Raw genomic sequence first — 21,678 nt, 5'->3', positions numbered from 1 at the left:
CACGTGGACCCCCCCCTCAGGACACGTGCTTCCCTCCCGCCACCATTACCCGCCAAAAAGCTGTGCTGATTGGCTGTCCGGTCACGGCGTTGCTCCGCCCACTTGACAGCGGTTGCCAATAGGTGGGCAGGGCGACCCCTATTGGCGCACTAGAGACCGCCATGGGGTGTAATTGGGGGGCTGGAGGCGGCCATGGGGTGCAATGGGAGGGGGGGGGCTGAGCCGGCTCAGCAGCAGCAGCTCCCCTCGCTACCACATGGGGGCGCCATAACCAGCGTCTCAGCCAATCAGGGCGAGGGAGCTGCAAAGGCTACGCCTCCAACATCAAAGGAGGCGTGGCCAATGTGACCACACCCCCCCCATGAGGGAAGGGGCAGAACAAGCCCCAAATGAGACCCCCCCCCAAATCACCCCACACCCCCCCATACAGCCCCAAGCACCCCCATAATGGGGGGGACACAGAGAATCATCACAGAGGGGAAGGGGGTTTATTGCCCCCCCCCCCAGCACCAAGGGGGGGTCCCCAGGTTTGGGGGTGCCCAAGGGGGGGTCCCTATGAAGCAGAGTCCGAGGCCTCGGAGCTGTCTTTGACGTCGGTGCTCTCGGTGGTCTCACTGACCTCGCTGACGTCTTTGCTGTCGGGACCCCCATCTTCAGGAGGGGGGGGCACAGGTTGGGGGGGCCCCCCACCCCCACTACCACAACCCCCTTCCCCAGCCCGGGGGGGCTCACTGGGAGGTGGGGGGCGGCCACGTTCTTTCTGCTCCACCTGCTTCCGCAGCTGAAAGGGGGTCACAGAGGTTTGGGGGGTCAATAGAGGCTTAAAAGGGGTCTTGGGGGGCAGGCACCCTCCCCCCCCCAAAACAGGGTTTGGTGGGGTCCTGGGGGGGTGTGTGTTAATACCTCATCTGCCATTTGGGTGAGATCCCTCTTCATGGCATAGGCGTCCTCCCCATCTGCATAGTACTTAGGCTCCACTTCACTGATCCTGGACGAGGGGGGGGTATTTGGGGGTGTAAGAGATGGGGTGAGGGATGTTTTGGGGAGGGGGGCATGGCTTTGGGGTGCCCCCCCCCAAGCCTCACCCCTATTTTATATCTCAGTGTGGCCATGAATGTTCCTAAACCCATCCCAGATCCCCCCCTTTCATAACCCCCCATCTCCTTCATAACGCCCCCATAGCCCCATCCCCTTCATAACCCCCCAAAATCCCCCCCATCCCCTTCATAACCCCCCATCTCTTTCATAACCCCCCATAGCCCCATCCCCTTCATAACCCCCCCATCTCCTTCATAACCCCCCCAAATCCCCCCCATCCCCTTCATAGCCCCCCCATCTCCTTTAACCCCCCCATAGCCCCTTAGACCCCCCATAGCCCCCTTTAACCCCCCCATAGCCCCATCCCCTTCATAACCCCCCATCTTTCATAACCCCCCCATAGCCCCATCCCCTTCATAACCCCCCATCTTTCATAACCCCCCCATAGCCCCATCCCCTTCATAACCCCCCATCTTTTAACCCCCCCATAGCCCCATCCCCTTCATAACCCCCATTCTTTAACCCCCCCATAGCCCCCTCTCCTTCATAGCCCCCTTTAATCCCCCCATCCCCTTATAACCCCCCCATCCTCACTGGAAGTTGAGCCCCCCCATCCTCACTGGAAGTTGAGGGTGTTGGAATACAGGTGCAGAGCCGCCCGGTTGCTGCCAACAAACAAGGTGTGGGGGGGTGGTGTTAACTTTGGGGGGGGAACACCCCCAATGTGTTTCTGATAGGGGGGGTGGTGTTAACTTTGGGGGGGGGGACACACACCCCCCAATGTGTTTCTGATGGGGGGGGGGTGGTGTTAACTTGGGGGGGGGGGAACACCCCCAATGTGTTCCTGATGGGGGGGGTGGTGTTAACTTGGGGGGGGGGAACACCCCCAATGTGTTTCTGATGGGGGGGGTCCCTCACCTCTTGCGCACGTGCAGGGAGACGTATTTGGCGTTGAAGTTCTCGATCATGGCGCGGGAGGCCTGGTCCATCAGCTTCTGCGCCAGCCCCAGGCGCCGGTGCGAGCGCTTCACGGCCTGGGATTGGGGGGGACACACACATGTGATGGGGGGGGACGACGACATGACACCCCCAAAAGGAGCCAGGCACCCAAATACCCCCCACCACCATCAAAAGGTTTCAATCCCCATCTAAAAGCCGTCAAGGAGGCCCCAAAACCTCATTTCTACCCCAAAACCCCATTTCCACCCCAAAACCTCATTTCCATCCCAAAACACCATTTCCACCCCAAAACCTCATTTCCACCCCAAAACCTCATTTCCACCCCCAAAACCTCATTTCTACCCCAAAACTCCATTTCCATCCCCAAAACCCCATTTCCACCCCAAAACCCCATTTCCACCCCAAAACCCCATTTCCATCCCCAAACCCTTCCGCTGACCCCAAACCCCATCCAGGAGCACCCAGGATGCTCTGATTCCATTAAGAACCCCCCCCAAAGGGCTCAAATGGACCCTAAAGGAGCACCCCCAATCCCCCCCCATCTTCCCCATTGCCTACCAGGGATGTGATGTGCCCATGGGGTACATCATCAGGGTCCTCCTCCCTGCAAAATACAGCTAAGAAGTTGGGGGGGGGGGGGGAGGGAAGCACCCCCAAACCTATCAGCACCCCCCCATTTAAAAACAAAGGGAAAAGGGGGGGGGGAGAGCCCCCCCATAACCACACTCACATCTTAGCCAGGACATAACCCACGATCTTGCCATTCTCATCCTCAGCGATGTAGGAGAGCTATGGTGGGGGGGGAAAGGGGGTGATGGGGGGTGATACAAAGAGGGGGTTCATGGAGGTGTTGGGGGGGGAATGGGGTCCATACCTGAGGCCAGGAGAGCCCATGGTAGAAGTAATACTTCATCTGGTAGTTCTCGGGCAGGCAGAGCAGGTTGCAGTGCTGCATGTTCATCAGGTCCTCGGGCTGCCAAAAGGGGGTGACTCAGAACGGCCCCGGGCCATTGGGGTGAAGGGGAACGGGGGGACACACAGGGACACCCCCAGAGCTGCAGCTCCCATTGATGGGGTGGGATCACCCCCACACACACACATTCAAGGCCTGCCCCTGACCCACGTTTGGGGCTTGGGATTGGCCTCAAGAAGGGGACTGGGCCCCTCATGGAGGCCGGGTTCGCACTCATAGGGCCCAATTACCCCTCTCAGCCTACCCCCGGTCCCGGTCCCGATCCCGGTCCCGGTCCCGATCCCGATCCCGATCCCTACCCTCGCATTCCGGATGTTCATGGTTGCGGCCGCTCCGGCTCCGCCGCCTCCGTCCCTGTTGCCTCCCGCGCCGCTTCCGGCGGAAGGAGCAACCCCAGCCAATCAGCGCCGCCTGGAGGCGTACTAGCAAGAGCAACAGCCAATCATTGATGGGAGTGTGGGTAAAAAGCTTGTCCCGCCCCGTCCGCCAATTAAAAGCGGCTTCGCGTTGAGTGACGCGCACGCCAACCAATCACTAATGCTTTCGCACCGCCCACACACCCCCCGTCAACCAATCATGAGTGAGAGCAACAGATTGACAACGCTAGAGGGCAGCGCAGAACACGCTTTATTGTGGGGGGGCACAACGGGGAGCGGGACCGGGACTCCGTGGGGTGGGGGGGCCCCATAGCACAAAAAGGGGGGGGTCCCACACCCGGACAGGGCCCCATTGTGGGTGCCCCCACTCCCATGGGTGCCCCTGGTCCTCATTCAGGGGAGGTGGAGCCATAAATCACAGCATGGGGGTCCCAAATCCATGGGGGGGGGGCGTCCCCAAATCCATGGGGTAATCCCACTCATAGAGGGGTGTCCCCACTTATAGGAGTGCCCCAGTCCACATCCCAATGGGATTCCCATCCTGCAGTGTCCCCATGGAGCATCTAACCATCAGTGGGGCTATGGGGAGCATCCCACTGTGGATACCCCCGACCCCGACCCCAACCCCACATTTTAGGGGGGGGGGAGCCCCAAAACTCATGGCTGCATGCGGAGGGCTCCATCCAACCTCACCACCTCCCCATTGATCATGGGGTTCTCGGCCAAGGCTTGGACGAGGTGCGCGTATTCCGAGGGGTGACCCAAGCGGGAGGGAAAAGGCACTTGTTGTCCCAGGAAATTCCGAACCCTTTCGGGTAAACCAGCCAGTAACGGGGTGGAAAAGAGCCCTGAGGAATAATGGGGGGGAATAGGGGGTGAATTGAGGTGGGGGGGTCACCCCCTCCCCAACCCCATAACCCACCCTATATGCATCCCTCCCATCCCTACCTGGAGCAATGGTGACCACCCTGATGCCGAGCGGCGCCAGGTCGCGGGCGATGGGCAGCGTCATGCCCACGATGCCACCCTTGGAGGCTGAATAAGCTGCCTGACCCACCTTAAGGGGGGGACAGAGCACACACAACACAACACAACCCCCCCATAGGCATGGGTGAGCATTTTGGGGTGTCCCCCCCAAATCAATGGGTGCCGGTGCTCACCTGCCCCTCGAAGGCGGCCACGCTGGCCGTGTTGACCATGAGCCCGCGGTAGCCATCAGCATCGGGCTGGTTCTGGCTCATGAGCTGGGCGCTGAGGCGGATGACGTTGAAGGTCCCCACCAGGTTCACCTGGGGGAGGAGGTTGGATGGGGGCACCCCAAATGGGGATACCCCAAATGGGGGCGCCCATTGGCACCCCCCCCCCCATGCTGGGCCTATCGGGACCCTTGAACCATAAGGTTGGATGGTCATCCCATGGGCATGAGTATGGTGGTGACTGGGGACACCCCATAAACACCCCATTGACCTGGGACACCACATAACCACCCCATTGACCAAGGACACCCCATAAATAGCTTATTGACCAAGCACACCCCATAACCACCCCATTGACCAGGACCACCCTACAAGCACTCCACTGGGACACCCCTATAACCACCTCAACTAGGGACACCCTATAACAACCCCATTGACCAGGAGCACCCCACAACCACTCCACTGGAACACCCCTATAACCACCTCAACTAGGGACACCCCACAACCACCCCATTGACCAGGAGCACCCCACAACCACCCCATTGACCAAACACACCCCATAAGCACCCCATTGACCAGGACTACCCCACAACCACTCCACTTGGACACCCCTATAACCACCTCAACTAGGGACACCCTATAACCACCCCATTAACCAGGACCACCCCACAACCACCCCATTGACCAGGAGCACCCCACAACCACCCCATTAACCAGGACCACCCCACAACCACCCCACTGACCAGGAGCACCCCACAACCACCCCATTGACCAGGAGCTCCCCACAACCACCCCATTGACCAGGAGCACCCCACAACCACCCCATTGACCAAGCACACCCCAGAACCACCCCATTGACCAGGAGCACCCCACAACCACCCCATTGACCAAGACCACCCCACAACCACCCCATTGACCAAGACCACCCCACAACCACCCCATTAACCAGGAGCACCCCACAACCACCCCATTGACCCCCAACACCCCCCTCAACACCGCACTCACATTGACGACCCTCTGGAAGTCCTCCAGCTCGTGCACCTTGTCCTTCTTGCTGTTGTAGGTCTTGACGGCGATGCCCACCCCGGCGCAGTTCACCACCAGGTCCAGGCGCCCAAACTCCTTCTGGGCCAGCTTCAGGGCAGCTCCCACCTCCTCGGCCGATGTCACCTGCATGGGGACCCCATGGCACCGAGGGAGCTGTGGATGGGGTGTGGGGGGGCCCCAAGCGCTCTCTGTTCCCCCCCATCCCGGTGTCCTCATGGGAATGGAGGCCTCAGGAGCCCATCGCATCCGTGCCTCTGGCGGGTTAAAGACGTTCCCCTTGGCCTGGCCCTATAGCCCCGACCCAAAACCCCTCTCCAGGCTTGCTTGTCGTCCCATTTACACAATGGAAGACAGAGAGCGACCATCCCCATAGAGTGACCATCCCCATAGAGTGACCCCATAGAGTGACCCCCATAGACTGACCCCCATATAGCAATCCCCCATAGAGTGACCACCCCATAGGGCGACCACCCCATAGAGCAACCCCCATAGAGTGACCACCCCATAGAGCGACCACCCCACAGAGCACCCCCCTCATAGTGATCCCCCCATAGAACAACCCCCCCATAGTGACTCCCCATAGAGCACCCCCCCATAGTAACTCACCCCACAGAGCACCCCCATAGAGCAACCCTCCCACAGTAACCCCCCCATAGAGCAAGCCCCCCATAGTGACTCCCCATAGAGCACCCCCCATAGTGACTCTCCCCATAGTGACCCCCCTATAGAGCACCCCCCAAAGAGCAACCCCCCCATAGTCACCCCCCCATAGAGCAACCCCCCATAGTGCCTCTCCCCATAGAGCACCCCCATCACCCAACCCCCATAGAGCAAGCCCCCATAGAGCAACCCCCCCATAGTGACCCCCCCATAGAGCAACCGCTACAGAGCACCCCCCCACAGTGACTCTCCCCATAGTCACCCCCATAGAGCACCCCCCATAGGACTTCCCCCCATAGTGACCCCCCCATAGAGCAACCCCCCATAGTGACTCTCCCCATAGACCCCCCCCCCCACCCTTTAACTCACATCAGCGGCCGCGAACGCGCAGCGCTCCCCCAGCTCCTTGGCGACCTGAGCCCCTTCGGACGAGCCCAGGTCCAGCAGCAGCACCCGGGCCCCCTGCGCCACGAACCGCTCCGCCGTGGCCCGGCCCAGCCCCGAGGCCCCGCCGGTCACCAGCGCCACCAACCCCTGCCGTGGAGGGGGGGACAATGGGGGTTAATGGGGGTTAATAATGGGGGTCTATAATGGGGGTTAATGGGGGTTAATAATGGGGGTTAATAATGGGGGTTAATGGGGACACCCCCCCCCCCATCGGGACCTTGGTACCTTCACGCTCCGGATCGTCGCCATTGCCCGCCCCGCGCCCAGCCAATGGGAGCGGGGGGAGGCACCGGAAGGGCGGGGCTAGGGATGGGGAAAGGGGAGGGGGGGGAGGAAAAGGAGGAGGAAGAGGAGGAAATGGGGGGGGGGGCGGGAGTGGGGAGTCCCTAAGGTTGGATTGGGGCCCACAAAGGGATAGGATCGGGATTCGCAAAGGGATAGGATAGGGATCAGGCATCCCAAAGGGATGAAGGCAGGATGAGGGTTGGGGTGGCCTGGATGGGATGGGACCAGGACCCCCAAAGTGATGGCATCAGCACCCCCCAGGAATGGGATCAGGACCCCCAAAGGGATAGGATCAGCACCCCCAAAGGGATAGGATAGGGATCAGCCATCCCAAAGGGATGAAGGCAGGATGAGGATTGGGGTGGCCTGGATGGGATGGGACCAGGACCCCCAAAGTGATGGCATCAGCACCCCCCCAGGAATGGGATCAGGACCCCCAAAGGGATAGGATCAGCACCCCCAAAGGGATAGGATAGGGATTCCCGAAGGGATAGGATAGGGATCAGCCATCCCAAAGGGATGAAGGCAGGATGAGGATTGGGGTAGCCTGGATGGGATGGGACCAGGACCCCCAAAGGGACAGGACTGGGACACCCAAAGTGATGGGATCAGGACCCTCAAAGGGACCCAACTGAGACCCCCAAAGTGATGGGATCAGGACTCCCAATGAACAGGATCTGGTCCCTTGGGGAATGGAATCAGGACCCACAAGGGGACAGGCTCAGGACCCTCAAGGTGACAGGATTGGGACCCCCAAAGTGATGGGATCAGGACCCCAGTGGAACAGGATCTGGTCCCTTGGGGAATGGAATCAGGACCCTCAAGGTGACAGGCTCAGGACCCCCAACAGAACAGGACCGGGTCCCTTGGGGAATGGGATCAGGACCCCCAAAGGGAGCAGGATTGAGACCCCCAAGGAAATAACCCCTTGACACCCAGCACAAGCAGCTCCTGACACTTAAAGGGCCAGAGCCAGGATCCTATGGGGCACCCCCATTGCGTGTGTGCCCCCCCTCCCCCTTTTTACCCCCATCTCCCTCCCACCCCGGCTTGCAGCCAGGGTATAGCATTACCCCTGACCTTTATCGGGGGGGCACCACCAGCACCCGCCTGCCCCCCCCCAGTAAAAATGGAGGAGAAATCACCCCAAATCCCAGGTATAAGAAGGGAGGGGGCTTGAATTGGTGCCCGGGATGTGGGGGGGGAGTGTGGGGGGGTGACCGTGGGGACATTGACCTGCATTAGGGGCAGAGGGCAGAGGAATGGCGACAGCACCGGGGCAACTCACACAGACCCCACTGCAGAAAGTGTGGGTCCCCCTTCGGTCCCATCGCTTGAGACGGGGATGTAAGTGGGGGGGCTTTAATATAGGGGGGGGATGCCCTGATGGGGGGCAAATCCACCCCCCACAACGCACCTATAGGTGCCCCCTATGCACCTATAGGTGCCCCCATAGATTTGCCCCCTTCAGGGCATGTTGAGCTGCTCCAGATTGGATTTGGGGGTGCAAAAGCCATTAAGGGGGGGGGTTAAATACTAATAGAACCCTCTCTTTTATAGCTTCTGTACCCCAGTTTACCAACTGCCCCACTATGGTGATCATGGTGGGGTTGCCAGCCCGTGGCAAGACCTATATATCCCGTAAGCTCACCCGGTATCTGAACTGGATCGGGACACCAACACGGGGTAAGTAGAGGGTTTTGGGGTGTAAAAGAGGGAGGGGGCATAGGAAGGGGCTTGGGGGGGCCCTTTAACCCCTTTACTCACCCCATTGCAGTGTTTAATGTGGGGCAGTACCGGAGGGAAGCGGTGCAGAGCTATAAGAGTTATGAGTTCTTCCGCCATGATAACCAAGAAGCCATGAAGATACGGAGGTTAAAAGGGGGGGGGGTGTGTTAAAGGGGGGTTATAATTAAGGGGGGGCACATTAATAGCCCCTTATTAATAATACTCCCCCCCCCCCCAAGGCACTGTGCATTGGCTGCCCTTAAGGACGTCCACACTTACCTGAGCTCTGAAGAGGGGCAAGTAGCAGTAAGGACCCCCCCTCCCTTTACACAAACGACCCCCCCAGGGGGCAAATACCCCCCTATGTTATAGGGGGGGGTCCAAACTGCCCCCCCATAACCCCTCAGGTCTTTGATGCCACCAATACAACACGGGAACGCCGGGCCCTGATCCTGCAGTTTGCAAAGGAGAATGGGTACAAGGTAATGGGGGGGGGGGAGGTCTACAGAGCATTGGGGGACATGGTGACACTGCTTTGGGGGTGTCCATAGCACACTGGGGGGGGGGCTGGCACTGTTTTAGGGGTGTTCAGAGCATGGAGGGGGGTGCTGGTAGTGTTTTGGTGGTGCTCACAGAATGGGGAGGGGGGCAATAGTGGAAGTGCTTTGGGGTGCTCACAGCACTGGGGTGCTATAGGGCACCATTTTGGGGGTGATCATAGCATGGGGGGGGGGGTCACATCGATGACCTCCCCCCCTCCCCCAGGTTCTATTTGTTGAATCCATTTGCGACGACCCCAATATCATCGAGGAGAACATCAAGGTGAGAGCCTTGGGAGGGTGACAAAGACTGGGGGTTTGGGGGGGAAGGACCATGTCTGCCCCCCCATAAACCCTATGTGTGTTGTGCCCCCCCCCAGCAAGTGAAGCTGAGCAGCCCTGACTACAAAGGCTGTGCCCAGGATGAGGTTGTGGCTGACTTCCTCAAGCGCATCGAGTGCTATAAGGCCACCTATGAACCCCTGGATGAGCAGCTGGACAGGTTACCCCCCATCAACCCCTCGATGTGCCCCCCCGCTTTATATATGGGGACCCCCCAAAGTGATGCAGGATGTGTGTGTCCCCCCAAAGTGCCTTGTCCTACATCAAGATCTTCGATGTGGGGGTGCGGTACCTGGCGAACAGGGTGCAGGGTCACATCCAGAGCCGCACCGTGTATTACCTGATGAACATCCACGTCACGCCGCGCTCCATCTACCTGAGCCGCCATGGGGAGAGCCAGCTCAACCTGAAGGGATGCATCGGGGGGGACTCGGGGCTGTCCCCACGGGGGCAGCAGGTCTGGAGATTGGGGGGGGTAATGGGGCCATAAAGGGGGGATGGATATGGAGGGGATGGGGATGAGGGGAGGGAAGAGGAGGGCACGGGCATGGAGGGGATGGGGACAAGAGGGAATAGGAGGTCAAGGCCATGGAGGGGATGGGGACAAGAGGAGGGAAGAGGAGGGCATGGGCATGGAGGGGATGGGGACAAGAGGAGGTCAAGGCCATAGAAGGGATGGGGACAAGAGGAGGGAAGAGGAGGTCAAGGGCATGCAGGAGATGGGGACAAGAGGAGGGCATGGCTATGGAGGGAATGGGGACAAGAGGAGGTCAAGGCCATGGAGGGGATGGGGACAAGGGGAGGGAATAGGAGGACATGGCCATGGAGGGGATGGGGACAAGAGGAGGTCAAGGCCATGGAGGGGATGGGGACAAGAGGAGGGCACGGCCATGGAGGGGATGGGGACAAGGGGAGGGCACGGCCATGGAGGGGATGGGGACAAGAGGAGGGCACAGCCATGGAGGGGATGGGGACAAGAGGAGGGAAGAGGAGGTAAAGGCTATGGAGGGGATGGGAATGAGGGGAGGGAAGAGGAGGTCAAGGGCATGGAGGGGATAGGGACAAGAGGAGGGCACGGGCATGGAGGGGATGGGGAAGGGGAAGAGGCTGTGGGGCCTGAGCACATGGAAGGGATGGGGAAGGGAGAAGGGCTTGGGAGGGGGTGTCCCTGATCCCATGGTGGGGGGCACAGCCATAGAGGGTGTTACAGGGTGCAGAAGGGGCGTGGTTACAGGCATGGGGTGGAGCTAAACGAGGCCACATAAGGACAAGGGGAGGAGCTACACCAGAGACCCCGCCCACTCTCCCACCATCCCTACTGAGCAATGGGGGGCGATCAGAAGGGAGGCGTGGCCAGAACGTTGACCCCGCCCCTTGTGGGCGTTTCCACGCTTAACCCCGCCCCTCTCCCCAGTACGCCCGGGCCCTGGCCGAGTTCATCCGCGGCCAGAACATCCGGGAGCTGAAGGTGTGGACCAGCCACATGAAACGCACCATCGAGACGGCCGAGGCACTGGGGGTGCCCTACGAGCAGTGGAAAGCCCTCAATGAGATCGATGCGGTGAGGACCCCCCCCTTTTTGTAAGGGGAGAAACACCCCAAAATCCTTTTCCAACCCCACAGCATCCCCATTCCCACAGGGGGTCTGCGAGGAGATGTCCTATGAGGAGATCCAGGAGCGCTTCCCACAGGAGTTTGCACTCCGGGATCAGGACAAGTATCGCTATCGCTACCCCAAAGGAGAGGTAACCCCCATCCTGTCCCACATGAATGGGTGCACAGGGGTTTGGGGTCAATGTGGGGGTCCCCCCAACTTCAATTTGGGGTCGTTGTGCACCCCCCCAGTCGTATGAGGACCTGGTGCAGCGCTTGGAGCCGGTCATCATGGAGCTGGAGAGGCAAGAGAACGTGTTGGTCATCTGCCACCAAGCTGTGATGCGCTGCCTGCTGGCCTACTTCCTGGATAAGAGTGCTGGTGAGATGGGGGGGACACACTGGGGACACCCCCACATCCATCACCCCCCTCTTACCTCCTTCACCCCATCCCCAAGATGAGCTGCCCTATCTCAAGTGCCCCCTGCACACCGTGCTCAAGCTGACCCCAGTGGCTTATGGTGAGTGGGGTGGTGGCACCCCTAAAAAGGGGGGGACTGTTCCCCCCCCCAATGGGGACAACCCCTCCTCAACCCCCCATATGGATCCCATCTCCCTCCCCATGGGAACAGGGTGTGAAGTGGAGTCCATCTTCCTCAATGTAGCAGCAGTGAACACCCATCGGGAGCGGCCCCAGGTAAAAAGGGGGGGTCCCCCCTAAGAAACCCATTGAAGCACCCCCAAAATAAGGCATAGATTTAAGGACAACTCCCCCTGACATTAAGGGGGGTTAGATTTAGATTTTGGGGAGTCCCCCCCTAAAACCTTCATCTTCACCCCATAGAACGTCGACATCAGCCGCCCCCCTGCTGAAGCACTGGTCACAGTTCCTGAGCATTATTGAGGGGTTCCCCCCCTTCCCAAACAGGAGGGGGCCCCCAGATTAAACCTGGCTTTAATGAAGAACTGAGCATGGATGTTGTCAAGCTGCACCTTTATTGTGGGGGGGTCCATCAATGTTTTGGGGGGTCAACGGGTGGTCTTAGCCTCATTGTACTGGCTTACCCAGTATGAGGGGTCCTTCCCTTGCATCTGGGGAGGAGAAATAAAGGGTGGGGGTGTTAAATTAAGCCCCAGGACCCCCCCAAAACCCGGGACCCCCCCAACATGGCCTCACCTTTGCCACAAAGTGCAGCACCTCCATCTTGGAGGTCTCCTTGGCTGCCCGTGGCCCCCATTGGTACTTGAACTCGGGGGGGTCCGTCAAGGGGATGGAGGTGATCTCCAGGTACCTACTATGGGGTGATGGGGTGAACCCCCCCCAAACTATGGTTTTGGGGGGGGGGCAGGTGTCCAGCACCCCCCCAGCCCTGTGACAGACCCCTCAAGTCACTGGGTTTGGGGGGGGGTGCAAAGTGGGGGGGGTTTCTCTGCGGTGTGGTATAAACAGCCCAGCCAAAACTGGTGCTGTGGCTGCTCTGAGCACACCGGGGGGGGTGGTCCAAAAAGGGGGGGGGGGCACCCCAAGACTCACTTCTGCCGTGCAAACTCCTCTGTCACCAACTTCTTGACGTCCCCAAAGACCTCATGGCGTTCCCTGAGTGGGGCAGGGGGGGTCAATGAGCTGTGGTAGCAATGAGACCTATGTGTGTGTGTGTGTCCCCCCATTATGTGTGTTCCCCCCCCTTCCCATATCCTACCCTGGCTGTATACGGAGCCTGCGGAGAAATTCCCACAGGGCACCTGGAAAAGAGAGGGGGGGGTGTCAATGGGGGGGCACAAAGGGGAATTGGGGTACTGGGGGGGGAATGGGAGGGGGCAGGCTCACCATCTTTGACTGAGTTGCCCTTCATGAAGATGAAGCTGAGGATGACCATGAGGAGCCCCAGCTTTGCTGTCTGGTTGTCCCTATGGGAAATAGGGATGAGCAAAGAGAAGAAGGGGACACACACACACCCCAATGGGGTCCCCTGTCCCCCCAATCCCAGCCCTCACCGACGCAGGTTCTCCCCCTCAGTGCGGGCTATGGTGCTGGTGAGGATGTAAATGTGCTGCTTGGTGTCTATCTCCACCAACTGCAGCCCAAACACCTGCAGGAGGAGGAGAAAGGGTCATAACAGGGGTTCTGCACCCCAAAAAACTGCCCCCTCCCAAGTGTGTGTTGTGTCCCCTCACCCAACCTGCTGCAGGGTCCTGCCTGCCTGGTTGATGATCTCTGAGTAGATGTCTTTGTATTCCCGGATGACTTTCTTCAGGATATCTATAGGGAAAAGGGAAGGGAATCACTTGGATGCCTGAGGTCCCCCTAAGTAAGGTTTTGGGGGGGGGAAGGAGGGCCTAAACTGACCTGCTCTCTTAATGGGGATCTTCTTCTGGTCTTTGACAAGCAGGAACTGGACCAGCTCACTGACCTATAAAGGGGGGAAGGTTGAGAGCTGGGTGATGATGGAGGGGCAGAGGCAGGAGGCCATTGCTTGGGGTGGCCTGCACCCACCTTCTGGTTCACTTGGTCCTGGGAGCGCCTCTCCAGGTTCCGCTGCACTTGGCTGCGCGGCAGCGTGGGGCTGAGGTTGAAATCCTCGTCCCCATCGTCTGCCTGTGGGGAGAGAGGAGGGAGAAAGGGGGAAATAAAGGCGAAAGGGTAAGGGAATACAGGGGAAGAGAGAAAGGGAATAAAGGGAGAAAGGGGGAAAAAAGGGGAAATAGAAAGGGAATAAAGTGGGAAAGGAGAGAGAAAGGGGGAAACGGAATAAAGGGAGAAAGGGGGTAAAGGGGAAAGAGAAAGGGAATAAAGGGGGAAAGGAAGGAAAAAGGGGGGAAGAAAAGGTGGAAATAAAGGGGAGAGAAAGAGGGAAAAGGGGTAAATAAAGGGAAAAAAGAATGAAGGAGGAAAGGAGGGAGAAAGGAGGAAAAAGGGTAAAGAGAAAGAGGGAAAAGGGGGAAATAAACGAGAAAGGGAATAAAGGGGGAAAGGAGTGAGAAAGGGGGGGGAAACGGAAAGAGAAAGGGGATAAAGGAGGAAAGGAGGGAGAAAGGGGGAAAAAGGGAAAGGGGAGAAAAGGGTAAAAAGAAAGGGAGTAAAGGGAGAAAAGGGGGGAATGGGGAAAGAGAAAGGGAATAAAGGGGGGAAAACGGAAAGGAGGGAAATGAAAGGGCATAAAAGCGGAAAAGACACGGGAAAGGAGCAGCCTCTTACCTGGGAGGGCCCTGACCCTCTGCTGCGCTTCCTCTGGGACATTCCTCTCACAGCCCTGAGGGCAAAACAAGCACCGAACAGGCTAAAACCGCTCCGAGGCCGTTCCTATCGCCGCGTCCCGCTCCATCGCGATATCAGGAGGGAGCAAGGCCCGTTAAACCGACCCAGAGCCGCCGCCGCTGCTTCCCTCAGCCCGCGCTTCCTCGCTCTGCCTCTCTATGCGCATGCGCTAGCAGTGAGATCCCGCCCACACCGCCTGCTATTGACTCAAGCTCCACCTTCATCCCGCCCACTCCCCCTTCCTCGCATCGCGATTGGGCGAGCGGCAGCGATCGCTCCGCCCCTTCGCACGTGCCCGGACGGCGGCCTCGAGGGTCCTGTCGGGATCGCCTCAGAATGGGGGGGGGGTGAAAAGGCGGGAAACTGCCCCCCACCCTCCGTCCCTCAGGGCGGCAAAATGGCGCCGCCGTTAAAAACGAGATTAAAACAACCCCAAACCACCCAAAATTGCCCATTTAACCCCTGTCTTCACCGAAATAATGGCGACCAAATCACTTGTGTTGCTCTGTGTCTTGTAAGGAGCCTCTAAAGCCCTTCCCTTGGGTAAGAGAAGAGGCCACAAAATGGCGGCCGGGGCTGAGGGGAGCTGCCGCAATGGGATATGGGGGGGGGAACCTATTCCCTTTGGGGGTGTCGGGGACCCCAATGTGGCTTTTGGGGTGCTCTGAAGGTGTTAATGGGGCAACACAGGCTGATAACAGGGGATGTAGAAGGGTTTTACCTCCCCATTCTGCTCTATGGGGCCAGCCCCCTCAAGCCAGCCCCAAATCCTGCTTAAACGCCCCAGAAACTGCACCTTTTACCCCCCCCACACACTGCGCCTGTGCTTTTATTGCAAAAAAAAACCCCAAACAGTTGTTTTTAACAATTTTTTTTGCTTAAAAAACACGGTTCCTGTTGGAAAAGCCTCGTCCTCAGAACTGCATCGCGGCCTCCAGCGTCTCCGACAGCTTCGTGGCGAGCTTCTCTATGGGGTAAATGGGATAAAGGAGGAATTGGGGGGGATTTGGGTTGGAAAAGAGGATTTGGGGGGTTAAGGAAGGGGGTTTGGGATTGGAAAAGGGGATTGATTTGGGGGGTTAAGGAAGGGTTTTTCGGTTGGAAAAGAGGATTTAGGGGATTAAGGAAGGGTTTTGGGGTTGGAAAGGGGGATTTGGGGGGTTAAGGAAGGGGTTTTGGGTTGGAAAAGAGGATTTAGGGGATTAAGGAAGGGTTTTTGGGTTGGAAAAGGGGATTAGGAATTATGGAAGGGTTTTGGGGTTGCAAAAGCGGATTTAGGGGGTTAAGGAAGGGTTTTTGGGTTGGAAAGGGGGATTTGGGGGGTTAAGGAAGGGTTTTGGGTTGGAAAAGAGGATTTAGGGGATTAAGGTAGGGTTTTGGGTTGGAAAAGGGGATTTAGGAATTATGGAAGGGTTTTGGGGTTGCAAAAGAGGATTTAGGGGGTTAAGGAAGGGTTTTGGGGTTGGAAAGGGGGATTTGGGGGGTTAAGGAAGGGTTTTGGGTTGGAAAAGAGGATTTAGGAATTATGGAAGGGTTTTGGGGTTGCAAAAGAGGATTTAGGGGGTTAAGGAAGGGTTTTGGGGTTGGAAAAGGGGATTTAGGAGATTATGGAATGGTTTTGGGGTTGGAAAAGAGGATTTAGGCAGTTAAGGAAGGGTTTTGGGTTTGGAAAGGGGGATTTGGGGGGTTAAGGAAGGGGTTTTGGGCGTGGAAAAGAGAATTTAGGGGATTAAGGAATGGTTTTGGGGTAGGAAAAGGGGATTTAGGGGGTTATGGAATGGTTTTGTGTTGGAAAGGAGGATTTAAGGGGTTATGGAATGGTTTCAGGATTGGAAAGGAGGATTTAGGGGGTTATGAAAGGGTTTTGGGGTTGGAAATGAGAATTTGGGGGGTTATGAAAGGGTTTTGGGGTTGGAAAGGGGGATTTAGGGGGTTATGAAAGCGTTTTGGGGTTGGAAAGGAGGATTTAGAGGGTTATGGAATGGTTTTGGGGTTGGAAAGGAGGATTTGGGGGGTTATAAAAGGGTTTTGGGGGGTTATGAAAGGGTTTTGGGGTTGGAAAGGGGGATTTAGGGGGTTATGGAATGGTTTTGGGGTTGGAAAGGGGGATTTAGGGGGTTATGGAAGGTTTTTTTGGGTTGAAAAAGCCCTTTTTCTTCACTGACCTGCTCTTTTCTGCAGCTTCTTCCTCCTTTTGCTGGCTGCCCGCAGCCCCTGGCCCTGCAGCAATGGCTCCAGAGCCGCCACCTCCTCCAAGCGGGGGGCACGGGGTATGGGACCCTCCCCATTGCCCCCTGTCTTCACCCGGGGGGGCTTCAGCTCCACTGTCACTGCCCCAAGCTGGGGTTAGGGGGGGGATAGGGGGGGTCAATAATGCACCTATAAGACCCCCCCCCCCAGTTCATTCCTATACCTCATAGACCCCCCCATTTCCATCCATACCTCCAGGTCGCCAGCATCCTCCTCCATGGGTGCTGCTTCATCCCCATTGGACTTCACCTCCTCTTCCTCCTCAGGCACACACGGAGCCAGCCCAATGCCTGCCACAGACACTGGTACCGCTATGGAGGGGGGGGGAATGAACATTGGGGGGGGGGTCACCCCATGGGGGGATAATGGGGGGGGGGGAATGAACATTGGGGGGGGGTCACCCCATGGGGGGATAATGGGGGGGGGGGGAATGAACATTGGGGGGGTCACCCCATGGGGGGATAATGGGGGGGGATGCTCCAGTTCTCACCTGCCAGCGCCTCAGCATCGCCCTTCTCCAGTGCTTCCAGGTCCAGCTCCGGCCCCAGTGATGTCAGGATTTGGGCTTCCAAATGCACCCCTTGGGTTTGGGGGGGGTGGGTGTAGTAGGAGATCTTGCCACTGTATGGGAAAAGGGGGGGGCAAAATGGGTCAGGCTATAGGGACAACCCCCCCCGTATCCCCCAAATGTGGGTCAGGGTGTGGGGGACCCCCTCCATCCCATCCCAACCTGGTCCAGTCTCGCAGCAGGGCCACAGCAGCAGCATGGGGGTCCGGGACCCCCCCCGGCCGGAGCCGGCCCTGCCTCCGGGCCAGATGGGACAGGAACTGCCGGGGGTCATCGCAGGGGGGGACCCCATAGAGGTCACTCAGCTGTTGGGGGGGGGGGGGGTGTGTACACAGATGGGGTCTTGTCACCCCCCCTGCCCCTGTTTTGGGGACAAAATGGGATGTTGCCATGGAGATGGGGGGGGGTGTGTCACCATAGCAACACGGTTGAGCCATCCCAGGGATTCCCCACCATATCTAGTTTCCATGGCAACCCCCAAGAGGGACTCCAGGCATCCCCAGTTACCATGGTGACAGGTCGGAGCCTTCAAAAGGGGTACCCCCAACACCTCTAGTTGCCATAGCAACAGGTCGGAATCCCCAACAGCCCTAGTTGCCATGGTGACCCATTGGAACCTTTGAAAGAGGTATTTCCAACAGCTCTAGTTGTCATGGCAACAGGCTTGGGCCCTCCCAGACACCCCTAGTTGCCACGGCAACAGGTCCCAACACCCTTAGCTGCCACGACAACCACTCTGAGCCTCTAAAGGGGCACCCCCCCAGTCACCATAGCAACACATCTAAGCCCCCTGACAACCCCAGTTGCCATGGCGACAGACCTTAGCCCCCAGAGGGGGATCCCCAACACCCATCATCACCATGGCAACAGCCCCAAGTCCCCATTCCCCCCCAACCCCGTTACCTGCTGGGGGGGGCAGCGGCGCAGGATGGCAATGGCGGGGGTCAGGGGGTCCCGCAGGCGCTGTGGGGCCAGAGCCCCCCGCAGTGGGGCAGCGGCAGGGGGGGCGCCCGTCTCCATGACAACGCCAGGGCAGTCCAGGAGTTTGATGTGCCGGTCCAGCTGCACGGCCTGCAGGCACCTGGGGGCACGGTCAAGGGTGGGGGCGGACCCTCGCAACCCCCCCATAGGGGGTGTGGTCAATGCAGGCTCCGCCTCCCAAAGGGGCGGGGCTTACCTGGTGACCCCCGGGGTTGCCCCCACCCCACAAGCCCTGCTCCGCTTCAGGCTGTTGATGAGGCTGCTCTTACCCACATTGGGGTACCCTGGAGGGGGGGGACCATCAGTGGGGTGCCCTTCAAGTATAGCACCCCCCCTGCAGACCACTGCCATTATCCCCATCCCACTCTTACATCCCAATCCCATTATGTCCATCCCCTTCCCATTATCCCCATTCCACACCCATTATCCCCATCCCATTCCCATTATCCCCATCCCACTCCCGCTGTCCCCATCCCATTCCTATATCCTCCTTCCACTCCCATATCCCATCCTCCTCACATTGACTCCATCCCATTCCCATTGTCCCCATCCCATCCCACAGACCCCATCCCATTCTCATTGTCCCCATCCCACTCCCACTGACCCCATCTCACTCCTATATCCCCATCCCATTCCCATTAACCCCATCCCACTCCCATTATCCCCGTCCTCCCACTGTCCTCATCCCACTCCTGTATCTCCATTGCACTCCCACTGACCCCATCCCATTCCCATTGACCCCATCCCACTCCCATAACCCCCACCCGACCCATCCCATTCCCATTGTCCTCATCCCATTCCCATTGTCCCCATCCCATCCCATTGCCCCCATCCTATTCCCATAACCCCCACCCAACTGCCCCCATCCCATCCCATTGCCCCCATCCCATTCCCATTGCCCCCATCCCATTGCCCCCATCCCACTCCCATAACCCCCATCCCATTGCCCCCATCCCATCCCATTGCCCCCACTCACCCACGACCCCCACAGTGATGCTTGTTTTCACCTCCCCGCACCGGCTGTAGTTGGCCAGGACCCGGAGCAAACACTCGGCCCCCACGCACGCCCCCCCGGTCAGCACCTCCTCGGGGGCCGTCGCCACCGGCACCCGGCTCTGCTTCTGCACAAAGGGGATGGGGGGGGGTCCCCATTGTCCTCATTGTCCCTTTAACCCCCCAAACCCCTTTAACCCCCCCTTTCCCTTCCAGCCCCGCACCAGGTTGCGGCTCTGCTGCTGCGTGCACGCCTTGAAGGCCACGGTGGGGAGCTCGGCGCGGAGGTGCCTCAGCCACGCGGCCACCACGTCCCTCGGCACCAGGTCTGCGAAGGACGGACACAAAGAGGGGGTCCCCCCATCATTGAAAAGGGGGGACCCCCCCCCAACATCATCCTGTGCCCCCCCCTCTCCCCGCACCGATCTTGTTGAGCACCAGCACCAGGCGCTGGCGGGGCCCCGAGCTCCGGATGGCGGCTTCGAGGCGGGGGCTGCGGCAGCCCTGGGGGTCCCGGGCATCCAGCACCTCCAGCACCACGTCGGATGCTGCCAGCACCTGATGGGGGATGGGGGGGGGGGGGGGTCATGGCCCCCCCCCCCCAGTGCCACCTCCTGTGTGTGTGTCCCTGTGTGATACCCCCGGTCCGTGCATCCTCCCAGTGCCACTGCTCTACATCCATATTGCACTCCCATTGCCCCCATCCCATTCCCATTCTTTCCATCCCATTCCCATTATCCCCATTCTCTCCATCCCATTCTCATTATCCCCACCCCATTCCCTTTATCTCCATCCTATTCCCATGTCCCCATCCCATTCCCATTCTTTCCATCCCATTCCCATTATCCCAATTCCCATTATTCCCATCCCATTCTCCTTATCCCCACCCCATTCCCTTTATCTCCATCCTATTCCCATGCCCCCATCCCATTCCCATTATCCCCATCCTACTCCCATATCCCCATCCCATTCCCATTATCCCCATCCCATTCTTTCCATCCCATTCCCATTCTTTCCATCCCATTCTCATCATCCCCACCCCATTCCCTTTATCTCCATTCTATTCCCATGTCCCCATCCCATTCCCATGTCCCCATTCCATTCACTTTGTCCCCATCCCATTCCCATTATCCCCATCCATTCCCATTATCCCCATCGCAACTCCCGTCTCCCCACCCCACTCCCACTGACCCCATCCCATTATCCCCATCCCATTCCCATTATCCCTGTCCCATCCCCGTTATCCCCACCCCATTCCCATTATCCCCATCCTACTCCCATACCCCATCCCATTATCCCCATCGCACTCCCGTCTCCCCACCCCACTCCCACTGACCCCATCCCATTATCCCCATCCCGTTCCCATTCTTTCCATCCCATCCCATTATCCCCATCCCATTCTCATTATCCCCATCCCATCCCCGTTATCCCCACCCCATCCCATCTCCTTTTCCCTCACCTCCCGCAGCTCCCTCCCGTGCTGCCTCAGCGACGCCTCCTCCTCCACATCCTTCTCCTCGCTCCGCACCTCCTGCAGGACCCCCACGTTACCGGACACTGGAGGAGAAGGGGGGGGACCCCCAATTGTTCCCCCCCCCCCGCCCCGCACCCTGCGCTCGAACTCCCGCTGCCTCCGCAGCGCCTCCAACCGCAGCCCCTCCAGGCTCCGCCGCCGGCTCCGCTCCGCCTCCCGCGCCGCCTCCCGCCGCTCCTGCGCCTCCGCTGCCTGCGTGGGGGGGTCAGAACCATTGTGAGTGTGGGGGGGGAGCACCCCCAGGACCCCCCACTTCTCCCCCCCCCCCCCATTGGTTTTACCCGTTCCCGCTTGCTCTCGTTCTGCCGCTGGACGTGGGCAGCGAAGCGGCGCAGCTGCGGCACCCCCGGGTCCTTCCTCCCTCCTCCCTTGGCTCCTTTTCCCTATGGGAATTGGGGGGTGACACCCCCGAACCGGGATGGTGTCACCCCCCCCACCCCCCAAACCCCTACCCCCTCCCAGGGCTCACCTGCACCCGCTTCTTCCGGCCGGCCTCCATTTGTCGCCCTGCGGGGGGTGGCAGAATGAGGGGGGGCTCCAACCCCCCCCGAACCCCCCCATTTCCCTCCCCCCGAACCCCCCAGTGCTCACTGGAGCGGGTCATGGCCGGGCCACCCGCACGTTGCGGCTCCCTTCCGCGTCGCTCTGATGTCACTTCCGGTGCGACACAGGAAACGCCCGCCCCATGAGAGCGAGTTCCGGTTGCCCGGCTTTGCCACACTCAAGATGGCGGCCTCCACCTCCTCCTCCCCCCCCCCAAGATGGCGGCCTCCCCCCTCCTCCCCCCCAAGAACGACCGGAACTGCCCTTACCAAGAGTGCACTTTTTATTTTTTTGTTTTTTTTTCACTTTTTCTCTCAATTTTTTTTTTTAAGGGGGGGAGGGGAGGTGGGGGTGTGGGGGTGTGGCTG

At 59.2% G+C, this 21,678-nt stretch overlaps 5 protein-coding genes across 6 annotated transcripts; 1 reads left to right on the top strand and 4 right to left on the bottom strand.

Moving 5' to 3' along the window:
* Positions 1-474: 474 nt before the first annotated feature.
* Positions 475-3,423, bottom strand: NAA10 (N-alpha-acetyltransferase 10, NatA catalytic subunit). Its single transcript, XM_061375994.1, has 8 exons — positions 3,271-3,423; positions 2,873-2,971; positions 2,729-2,787; positions 2,557-2,602; positions 1,957-2,072; positions 1,659-1,703; positions 904-988; positions 475-781 (listed from the first exon to the last, which is right to left on the bottom strand). The coding sequence occupies exons 1-8, from the start codon at positions 3,289-3,291 to the stop codon at positions 554-556; spliced, it is 699 nt and encodes a 232-aa protein (XP_061231978.1). The 5' UTR covers positions 3,292-3,423; the 3' UTR covers positions 475-553.
* Positions 3,424-3,581: 158 nt separating this feature from the next.
* HSD17B10 (hydroxysteroid 17-beta dehydrogenase 10) lies at positions 3,582-7,034 on the bottom strand. The gene is made up of 6 exons (XM_061375992.1): positions 6,924-7,034; positions 6,621-6,785; positions 5,550-5,714; positions 4,509-4,637; positions 4,297-4,405; positions 3,582-4,196 (listed from the first exon to the last, which is right to left on the bottom strand). Exons 1-6 carry the CDS (start codon positions 6,945-6,947, stop codon positions 4,006-4,008), a joined length of 783 nt encoding a protein of 260 aa, XP_061231976.1. The 5' UTR covers positions 6,948-7,034; the 3' UTR covers positions 3,582-4,005.
* A 959-nt stretch (positions 7,035-7,993) lies between these two features.
* PFKFB1 (6-phosphofructo-2-kinase/fructose-2,6-biphosphatase 1) lies at positions 7,994-12,155 on the top strand. 2 transcript variants are annotated; one of them, XM_061375989.1, is made up of 14 exons: positions 7,994-8,140; positions 8,544-8,669; positions 8,761-8,857; positions 8,951-9,017; positions 9,119-9,193; positions 9,477-9,533; positions 9,631-9,752; positions 9,842-10,049; positions 11,007-11,153; positions 11,233-11,337; positions 11,438-11,567; positions 11,644-11,706; positions 11,818-11,882; positions 12,030-12,155. In XM_061375989.1, exons 1-14 carry the CDS (start codon positions 8,113-8,115, stop codon positions 12,087-12,089), a joined length of 1,350 nt encoding a protein of 449 aa, XP_061231973.1. In that variant the 5' UTR covers positions 7,994-8,112; the 3' UTR covers positions 12,090-12,155. The 2 variants fall into 2 exon arrangements, with proteins under 2 accessions (XP_061231973.1, XP_061231975.1); XM_061375991.1 differs by lacking the exon at positions 7,994-8,140 and adding an exon at positions 8,188-8,330.
* Positions 12,156-12,162: 7 nt separating this feature from the next.
* LOC133224501 (non-structural maintenance of chromosomes element 3 homolog) lies at positions 12,163-14,512 on the bottom strand. Its single transcript, XM_061375993.1, has 10 exons — positions 14,382-14,512; positions 13,680-13,781; positions 13,533-13,596; positions 13,366-13,445; positions 13,181-13,275; positions 13,014-13,093; positions 12,886-12,928; positions 12,720-12,782; positions 12,363-12,477; positions 12,163-12,277 (listed from the first exon to the last, which is right to left on the bottom strand). Exons 1-10 carry the CDS (start codon positions 14,421-14,423, stop codon positions 12,215-12,217), a joined length of 747 nt encoding a protein of 248 aa, XP_061231977.1. The 5' UTR covers positions 14,424-14,512; the 3' UTR covers positions 12,163-12,214.
* A 799-nt stretch (positions 14,513-15,311) lies between these two features.
* Positions 15,312-21,445, bottom strand: GNL3L (G protein nucleolar 3 like). The gene is made up of 15 exons (XM_061375987.1): positions 21,359-21,445; positions 21,237-21,274; positions 21,049-21,150; positions 20,843-20,959; positions 20,693-20,764; positions 19,656-19,791; positions 19,458-19,561; positions 19,217-19,361; positions 18,437-18,524; positions 18,163-18,340; positions 17,422-17,564; positions 17,182-17,312; positions 16,884-17,002; positions 16,607-16,781; positions 15,312-15,408 (listed from the first exon to the last, which is right to left on the bottom strand). The coding sequence occupies exons 1-15, from the start codon at positions 21,369-21,371 to the stop codon at positions 15,356-15,358; spliced, it is 1,614 nt and encodes a 537-aa protein (XP_061231971.1). The 5' UTR covers positions 21,372-21,445; the 3' UTR covers positions 15,312-15,355.
* Between the last annotated feature and the right edge of the window lie 233 nt (positions 21,446-21,678).

Source organism: Neopsephotus bourkii, unplaced genomic scaffold (genome assembly GCF_033783945.1).
Source record: "Neopsephotus bourkii isolate Nb327-2 ecotype Australia unplaced genomic scaffold, CSIRO-AGI_Nbou_v1 NB_1683, whole genome shotgun sequence".
Taxonomy (NCBI): domain Eukaryota; kingdom Metazoa; phylum Chordata; class Aves; order Psittaciformes; family Psittacidae; genus Neopsephotus; species Neopsephotus bourkii.
Note: the sequence above shows the minus strand (reverse complement) of the source record. Positions and strands in the feature narration are given on the sequence as shown.